The following is a 9,616-nucleotide window of genomic DNA, read 5'->3' as shown; positions in this document are numbered from 1 at the left end:
CACGCGGGAAACCCCCCCCCGGTGATAGCCTCCCTGAGTGGCCAGCAGCAAGCCATCGGGTACCCCAGCAGCCTGCCGCAGCACCTGGTGATCCCTGGCACCCAGTCCCTGCTGATACCGGTCGGTGGCGCGGATGTCGAGCCGTCAGGAGTCGCGCCTGCGATCGTCACGTCGTCTCCCCAGTTTGCAGCAGTGCCTCACACGTTCGTCACAACCGCCGTCCCCAAAAGTGAGAACTTCAGCGCGGAGCCCCTCACCACCCAGCCCGCCTACCAGGCCACCATGGTACAGGCGCAGATCCACCTGCCCGTGGTGCAGTCCATCGCTTCCCCTGCCGCCGCACCTCCCACGCTGCCCCCCTACTTCATGAAGGGGTCGATCATTCAGCTGGCCAACGGGGAGCTGAAGAAAGTAGAGGACTTGAAAACAGAAGACTTCATACAGAGCGCGGAAATTAGCAATGACCTGAAAATAGACTCCAGCACTGTGGAGAGGATTGAAGACAGCCATAGCCCAGGCATTGCCGTGATACAGTTTGCGGTTGGGGAGCATCGAGCACAGGTAATGGCAACTCGTGGTGGGGTGCGGGGGGTGGACTGGGGCGTATGCTGTGGCCCCCCGGGTGCAGCTTTGCTCAGCACGTCTCAGTCGCTTTGAGTCCACACAAGTTTGATTCTTCATCGTTCACATCTATCCGTGAGACTAACTCTGGTCCAAAAATCATCCCCCTCGCTGAGCCAGGGGAGCCATCAGGGTCACAGTGATGGTAAATGTAGTTTCTTAGATATAAAACAGGTCTTTCTTATAGCTGAAGAACCCACGGGAAGAATTACACGATCTTCATATTTTTTGATTAAAACACAAAACAGTGTAAGCAGTATGAGAGAATATATTTTGCATTTTGATAGATGATTTTTACCTTCCACACCAGAAAGCTCAGGTTAGATTCGGCTCAAATCCTACCCTTGAGAGACAGGTAGGGCGCAAGGCAGTGAATTTCCACAACTTGAAAACTTGGAGCTGCCTGGGAATGGCTCCATCACACACGTAAGTTACTGAAACGCACTACAGGGTTTTCCTGAGGCTTCGGTTGCGGGTGGTTTAAATGCTGCACAGCTCACATAAACTCTGTGTTCAAGGGAAATTTGGAAAGAAAAACCATCTAGGTGGCTGGGCAGGCTGTGCTTCTGACTTTTGTTTCTCGGTGGTTCGCAGTGTAGGAAGAAACTCTGTAACTTTCCAAAGGGTTTTTTTAGGTTGAGAATGAGTCCATACTGATCGTAAGGCATTATCCTGATGTTATCCGTTTTCTGAGCAATTCAGATTCTGCTGTGTTGAGGCTGGAGCAGACCAGATAAACTGGGTAACATTTTGCTTCCTAGAGGTACTAATTTTAAATATTCTTGTTGCAAATCTTTTTGGTGTGGTTTGAGTGCTGCAAACTGCAGCATCTGCAAACCTCATGCTGCACCCTCAGCACTGGAGAACCAAAATGAGGAAGAGGGAAAGAGGAGCTGGACTTGAACACGTAGTAAAGCACCTCAGGCTGACAGTTTGGAGAAGAAAAACAAACAGCGACCATACCAAGAGCAGATTACACAGAAAAGTTCTTACAGTCACAGCAGTCTGTGGCCTGTCCTTCCCCAATGGTGCATACATGGTAAATTGCTACATATCCCTCTTCTCATGTCAAACGTGAGATTCTCTGTGTGGTTTTGTTTATGTATGTGCGTGCATCTGCACAGCTGATAGAAGTTGGGTCTCTGGTGCTTTCAGTATAAAGACCTGATTTTTTCCCCACTACTCAACTGTATTGTGGTGCATTTCAGGCTTTGTGATGAGAGGAACCATCCTTGGATCAGGACCAGTTACTATAATTTGCCCCAGTGCCTTGAATAATGAGATTTCAAAAGTAGCAATCTCCCACCTGCAATTTTCATCTTGCTCTCATTTCTCTCCCTGCAGCCAGGCCACCAGTCTCTGCACCAGCAGAAGAGGTACAAATTAGCAGGTAGCATTTGTGTCATGTCTCGTTTGCAGATCTGTCAACACAGGCGATGTGTTGTAGTCCTGGGTGCCGGGAAGAGCGCCTTTGCAGGGGGTGGAGTGCCATCCTCTGGCAGAAAGCAAGCCGAGTCTGAGGCTGTAAAAATCCAGGGCCAGGCACACGGGTCTCACCCAGCAAAGTGTCGCCTTACGGAGAAGCCTATCAGGAGCGGGCTGACATCATCGCAGCCGAAATACTCCCCAGCTGTGTTTCCCACCAGGGATGCTTCCAGAATGGAGGGCGAGTCACGTAGAGATATGATTAGAAACGGGGGTTTAATTTAGGTTTCCTGCAGATTCCGGGACTTGGGTCTCTTCCCAGATCAGCTGTGTCCCTGCATAGCAGGGACAGCTCTGCCGGTTTTCCCTTAAGCCGAGTCTGAGGCTGTAAAAATCCAGGGCCAGGCACACGGGTCTCACCCAGCAAAGTGTCGCCTTACGGAGAAGCCTATCAGGAGCGGGCTGACATCATCGCAGCCGAAATACTCCCCAGCTGTGTTTCCCACCAGGGATGCTTCCAGAATGGAGGGCGAGTCACGTAGAGATATGATTAGAAACGGGGGTTTAATTTAGGTTTCCTGCAGATTCCGGGACTTGGGTCTCTTCCCAGATCAGCTGTGTCCCTGCATAGCAGGGACAGCTCTGCCGGTTTTCCCTTGCCTGGGTTGAGAGAGAGAGAGAGAGAGAGATCATTTCTATACGTGCTTGAAGTCTCTGGTGACCTCACCCTCAGCCCGACGTGGCTATATGAAAGCATTTAGCCTTATTAGCAGGCGTGCGGCAGTCATTAGTTGTTAGAAAATTGCCTACATGAAGAGGGCTTAGTCTTCTCGTTTAAAGAACAGTATTTAGTCGCGCTGCTTTGAGCAGTGGCACTGTGGTGCTGCTGCACTTAAATATATTTTGACTCCAGAGTACAGTGGGGATGTGTCTGTGTGTGTAGTGCAGCTTCCCGAAGTATTTTATTACAATTAAGTTTCGGTTGCTTACATCTGGAAGGAGGGAGCTTTTCAAATGGTGTTATCAAGGGAGTGTAAGTTGTAAAGATTAAGTGCCATACAAAAATAGCATTGTTATCATTAGCTTTGGCTCACTCAGGTACTCCTCCCAGGGATCTCTGGGAAGTCATTACAATATTGATGAATTCGTATTTTCAGACTCTGTGCAAACATTAGCTAGTTTTCTCACCAATTGAGGGACAGAGGTAGGAGATTATTTTTAGCTGAGCATATACAACTGTAATGTAAATAGGAAGGCACCATGCAGCTGCTGTTGTATCGTATCAGCGCAAGCCCACAGCAGCCCCTCCCTAGCACAGCACTTACGCAGAAGGAGGTTATCCTCCCTCCTTTCCCTGTCTTCCAATCACCTAGCAAATCCAATCCTCTTCCAGGTATGGAAACCTAGAGGAAAATTAACCCACCTAAAGCTACATGCCTTTGCAGTGAAATAACTGGCCTTAGCCCTGGAGGGATGCTAGGTTACCATTTCACAGCATTAGCAAGAAGTCAAGGGCAACGAAGCTGGTGAACTTGAGAATAAGTCTTATGAGGAACAGCTGAGGGACTTGGGCTTGTTTAGTCTGAAGAAAAGGAGGCTGAGGGGAGACCTTATTGCTCTCTACAACTACCTGAAAGGAGGTTGTAGAGAGGTGGCATTGGTCTCTTCTCACAAGTTACAACCGATAGGACAAGAGGAAATGGCGTCAAGTTGCGCCAGGGGAGGTTCAGGTTAGACATTAGGAAAAACATCTACGCTGAAAGGGTTAACGGAGACTGGACCAGGCTACCTAGGGTAGTGGTTGAATCACCATCCTTGGATGTATTTAAAAGCTGTCTAGATATGGTGCTCAGGAACATGGTTCTGAAGTGGGCCTGGTAGAGTTAGGTAATGGTTAGACTTGATGATCTTAAAGGTCTTTTCCAGCCATAACAATTCTATGATTCTAAGTATCAACTGGACCAGAATCCCCAGTCCAGCTGTTACTCCTCTGCATTCAAGGTGCCTAAAAGAAAAGACCTACAGATCTGCATCTCTTTGCAATTCTACATATTATTCTTGTAATAACGCTTTCATCATTAATACCTGTCCTTTCTTTTGCTGCCAGGAACAAGTGGAAGCCAGTAATTCACCTCCATTGATGTTAAAGTCAAAACACACAGGAGATGCAAAATAAGTTCTGTGAAATGCTGGTTTTCATCCCTGTGTTTCAGTTCCTAATCATTCCTAAGGTATAGCTTAAAAAGAAACGATGAACATACAGTGCTTAATTTTCCTTTTTTTTAAAAAACAGAATCATAGACATTAGAGATGGAAAAGGCCTGTTAGAGCATCTAGTTAGTAGGCCTAACTAGTGTAGTTTAGAGCATATTTTTTTAGACCATCATCTAGTTTAGTTTTCCCTTTATATCTCTGCGTGCACACTTTTACTCTGCACTCTCCTTTTCATTATCTTTGGCACCATAACAGACACAGAAAGAGAGATGTTGACTCAGTTCGCAGCTGCAGATGGAGATTTCTCCCAACCTTCCCCTGATGTGATCTCCATGTCTGTGTCCCCTGGTCATGGGGGCTGTACGCCCTTGTTCCTCCAAGTGACGGGGCGGCTGTGGTCTGTCTTTGGATGTGTGTTATTGAATTCTGGGAGTGCAGCAGATAAGAGCTCATGTAATAAACTCAGCAGCCAGTGGTCTGTTGGACAGAGGTGGCTTCTCTTGAGAAATGGTGGAATCAGGTGGCTGTGGAGAGCAGTAGCCCCTAACCTTCAAGTCCTGAGTGCGTTTGTTCTGATAACAGTCTACTGAAGCTGGGCTAGATGCTGCCCTGGGGGGATGCCTACCCAGACCACTTGTTGTGCCAGGTAATCCCCATGGCACGAGGTGCTGCCTGCAACCCCGTAAATCTCTGAAAGGAAATCCACTCTTGTGAAGGCAGGTGTTGTTCGGGGTGGTGGGAATATTAGGAGTCCCAAAGTCTCTGGGTAGGGCAGGTCATGTGGGAGAGTGGCACTGCAGAGACTTCTCTCTGCGAAAGGGAGAGCTGCTGTTCCATGAAACCACCCAGTTGGTTTTTGGACCCAAGGAGTCTCTCGGCACCCGCAGCAAGACCTTCAGTGGAGAGCTCCGCCACTTAATTGCACATTGCTTCCAGAACCGCTTCCTTCTCTTTGTTTCCAGCGTGCCACTCCTAGTTTCTTCCCATTTTAATAATAACAGGGAGAAAAGCACTTAATTGGAAAACGTATGTTTGCATTTATTAAAATACAGTTCACGCAAACCACTTTTATTTGGCACCTTTTGCTTTAGTGTTTGTTATGTTGGTTGCAGCAGCGAGCCCCAAGACTAAAGGTGCTGGGCTTCTGAATGATGGGAAGGGTATTTCCTGGGTATCAGATTTGCCAGCACCTCTCATCCACGTTCCAGCTCCAGCCAGGGTTTCCTGAGCAGTCTGAATTGCTTGTCTTATGTACCAAGTTTGCCTGAGGAATAAAATTATAAAGGATTATAGAATATTGCAGATACTCAGCAGCTGCACTGAAGAATTTTGGATGTTTTCACTAGTCAGTCTTAAAATTAAAAATATAAATGTAACTTTCAGGGGAGCCTCCGTGTGCTTGAAGAGGGACCAACATTGTGTTTGCTTGCTTTATTGTCTTAGTAGTTGGAAAGCAAGTTCCAAACTTCTTTCTCTCCTACAATAATCATTACAAGATATTGGGGGAGGGAGCTTTTAAAATTAATTTTTTGTGTTTTAATGCAGTGGTCAGAAGAAAGTTATGTGGGGGTGTTTTTAGTGAACTTTCACACTTAAAACGTCTTTGAGTACTGTTGCTTGTAGAGAATGGTCACCTTAAATCCCAAGTTAGCAGAATCCAGCTAAAACAGGGTTTGATAATCTGTGAGGAAAGCCATTTCAAATCAATAGTGGTACATGCCCACTGTGACTGGATCGTGGAAATTCTAGCATTTCACCATCTTTATTATTCCGTGTTATTCATGATCACCACTACTGGCTCTTGGATTTGTTTCAGTGACTGACAGTTCGGGCAAGTGTTTTGGATGCCATGTTAAAACGAAAAGTATAACGTGATGGAAGCGTGTTCACATCAAGAGGAGCTTGTGTGTCAGTGAGGATGATGCACACAAGCATGTATGATTTCCACAGATACAAATAGCTTTTGACAAGGATGGGAAAGTATAAAAAGAAAGAAAAAAAAAGTGGCAGGCAGGAAGACAGAGGAGAGACACAGCAATATAAAGGAGAAAGCTGTGTCCACCAGATGATCCATGCCTGGAGAGAAGCCTACAGCTCTGTGTAGACAGCTTAACTTTTAAGTCCATGGGAGATACTGGATATTCACCGCTTCTCCCAGTCAGACCCCTTACTAAGATGCTTATGTGTGGAATAGAATCCCAAACTCTGGACAAGTTTTTCTGCAAATCCTGGCGCTGGAGTGTTTCTATCCAACGACATGGAGGGATGGGACTTTCTTGGTTACCTCACCTCACTGACTCTGTAGTTCAGAGCATAAACCAGGTGTAGAGTCAGGTCCCTTTCCACTTTTGCAATGTGTTTAGTTGACTGTTGGCACACAGTTCTGGTCAGAAAAGGTTTAATATGACAGAAATTGACGTAGTGGGGGGTGGCTTCTGCCTCTAAACTGCTCCTTTTGAAATTCCTTGTGCAGTGGCTTACTAAGTTGGGCAGGTGGAGTGGCAGGTTAATACATGCAGTGTTAGTTGTTGGCCTAGTTGCAGAAGTACATAGCATGCATTTGTAGACTTTATAAGTTTTTTTTCCAGCGGAATCAACTGTCTCATAAACAGCATTTGACTGCCAGTGCATGGCATGTGCTTAACCAGGCGGAGGCACAGTCGGCATCTGATGGGAATCTTTGGTTTCCACATTCTGGAGCCTCTGTCTCTGAGCTGTGGGTCATCCCTGATCTAGTCTTCCTGCCCAAAGGGGATGTGCAGATGGTGGGGTGTGAGGGGAGCTACCTCAGGCCCTGCTTGCAGGGAGGGTGCCTCTGAAGCTAAGCAGGGAAGCAGCAGGGCTGCTGGGTGCCATACTGACATTGAGTCCCACCTCTTCCTTGAGACAGGCCATGCAACTTCATCGTAAGGTTCACACTTTCTATTATGAACAAACGTGCCTGAGCACTGGAGTGCAATGTGCATCTCAAACTGCTTCTATTCGTTAGTGTTGAAATGTATTTTTAATGATACAAAGCCATGCTTGGTATGACAGTGTTACTCACTCCCAAGAGTGAGAGGTAGTTTTGCAAGCCTGCTGTGATGTTCCTTTCAAGTGAGTCCATGTTCCTGGAGAGGGAAGGCTCTCCAGGCAGCTGGTATGCTCCGTGCCTGCTGAATGGCTCAGAAACGAGACACGTGTATTCAGGTGTTCTCCTGCCCTTGACCCCCTACCAAATAGGGGTTACACCATCAGAGCAGGATCCTGCCTCCCTTGAAGAGCTCCAGAGGACACGGGGACCTTGGGAGCAGAGCAGTGGATGTCTGACTTCAGCCTAAGCCACCCTCTTAGAGTTGCAGAACTCATTGGTGTTACACACAGCAAGTTAAAGACATGTGCCAAGTTTTTAAAAAGTATTAGTCAGAATTTCCTGGGTTGTGAATCGCATGAGCCCGCATCAAGTGTTTGAGCCTGCAGACGCAGCACCGTGCAGTAGGCACTGGACTGCTGACACGTGCAAAGATAAGCGGGTATCGAGGTGCTTTATCATGTTGGGACCTCAAGGCCAAGCATTTGCAAGGTCAAGGAGCAGTGGGCACCTGTTGCTGGTCTGTTCTCCCGGCTATGGCAGCTCCCTGTAAGATGGTTAGATAGGATTCATAACCAGATGTGTTTTTAAAGTGGGGTGAAGGGAGGGGAAAGGGGACACTGTGCAGAAAAGGAGACCCAGTGCAAGGACTGCAGGAGGAGAAAGAGGAGGAGGACAGATGATTCTCCCTGAGGGAGTGCAGGAGGCGAACTCAATGCAGAGTGGGAGAGCAGGTGTGAGAAGGGAAGAAACTGGACCGGTAACAGGACTGCTGGGGAAGGCAGGTTCATGCTCACTGCTCTTACGGCTACAACTCTACGTACTCATGGCCTTCCCCTGTTAATCAGCATGCTTTCGGCCATTTGACGTTGGTAAGTATAAGCTTTTTGGGGCAGAGGTGAGGATGACATTCCTGTGGTCGTTTAGGAAATCGTGTGTCAGAACTGAGAGCTTCCCTTGAGCCGTTCTCTGGTTGAAAAGTGTCTTTAGATGTGGATGACAGGCTCTAGGTACCACAAGGGGATGGCGGGGAATGGAGTTTGCCAGTTTGCCAAATGCACACCTCTCTGAGCGGCTGGATAAAGGTAAAGCTTGGTTCCCGCTGAGGTGTTGTGCTAAGAAATGCTGAGCTCAGAAGAGAGCATTAGCACCCATGTGACAAGGACAGGTGGGAAGTCTGGTGGTCGATGTACTGATTTTGCGGAAGCGGAACAGCACTTTTGGAATTCCAGCTTCATCCCTCTCCCTCACGGCAAGCGCCGCCTGCCGTGCACATGCGTGAGGGCACACGGGTGATCTCACGCTCTCCCCTCTCTCTCCCTCTGTCTCTCTCTCTGTTGTCCCCTCTGTTTCTGCAGGTCAGCGTGGAAGTCTTGGTAGAATACCCTTTTTTTGTATTTGGACAAGGCTGGTCATCCTGCTGTCCCGAGAGAACCAGCCAGCTCTTTGATTTGCCATGCTCCAAACTCTCAGTGGGGGACGTCTGCATATCGCTCACGCTCAAGAACCTGAAGAATGGCTCTATTAAAAAAGGCCAGCCCATGGACTCAGCTAGTATCTTGCTGAAGCATTCAAAGAATGACAGTCTAGCTGGAAGTAGACACAGGTATGCGGAGCAGGAAAACGGGATTAATCAGGGAAGCGCACAGATGTTAGCTGAGAACGGTGAACTGAAGTTTCCGGACAAAATAGGATTGCCTGCAGCACCTTTGCTCACCAAAACAGAACCCAGCAAGCCCCCAGCAACGAGGAAGAGGAGGTGGTCAGCCCCCGAAACACGAAAACTAGAGAAATCAGAAGAGGAGCCACCTTTGACTCTTCCCAAGCCTTCTTTTATTCCTCAGGAGGTTAAGATTTGCATTGAAGGTCGATCCAACGTAGGAAAGTAAAAGTTGTTTGGGGAAAGGAAATTAGGCTATCCCTTGTCATTTTTATCCAGATTACTGTACTGTAGACTAAATAACCCAGTATTTACATGTTATCATCTTATTTTAGGTTTATGTTATAACCTTGTTGTTATAGTTGCAGCTGGTATTATGCAGGAGACTGGTGCATATGTTTTTCCACAAGTGTTTTGTCAGTGACTAGGTTTATCGAGAGCTACGGAAGGGGCAGTACCTGCTTCACACACCCTTAGTGGAAATGAATGTGTTGTCATGGCTCCTGTTTTCTAACACCTCGTGTAGGACAGGGTCCAGCTGTGATTTTGTTTTCTTTTCGTCCTCGTATTTTTGTTTTTGTTTTGTTGTTTTGGTTCCTGTTCTAGTTTTTGGGGGGGGGCGGGGG

The 9,616-nt window shown here is 47.4% G+C and overlaps 1 protein-coding gene across 1 annotated transcript in view; it reads left to right on the top strand.

The window, feature by feature from the left end:
- The window catches only part of ATXN1 (ataxin 1), an 86,962-nt gene extending 77,733 nt beyond the window's left edge, over nucleotides 1–9,229 (top strand). The window contains exons 2-3 of the mRNA XM_009884169.1: nucleotides 1–561; nucleotides 8,689–9,229. The exon at nucleotides 1–561 is cut by the window's left edge and continues 1,471 nt beyond it. Coding sequence (XP_009882471.1) covers nucleotides 1–561; nucleotides 8,689–9,219 — 1,092 coding nt within the window. The 3' untranslated portion in view covers nucleotides 9,220–9,229. The remainder of the gene's footprint in view (nucleotides 562–8,688) is intronic.
- Nucleotides 9,230–9,616: the final 387 nt, after the last annotated feature.

The sequence above is a fragment of the Charadrius vociferus genome, unplaced genomic scaffold (genome assembly GCF_000708025.1).
Source record: "Charadrius vociferus isolate BGI_N301 unplaced genomic scaffold, ASM70802v2 scaffold444, whole genome shotgun sequence".
NCBI classification, from domain to species: domain Eukaryota; kingdom Metazoa; phylum Chordata; class Aves; order Charadriiformes; family Charadriidae; genus Charadrius; species Charadrius vociferus.
The sequence above is the reverse complement of the archived record's forward strand: the minus strand, read 5'-3'. Positions and strand labels throughout refer to the sequence as shown.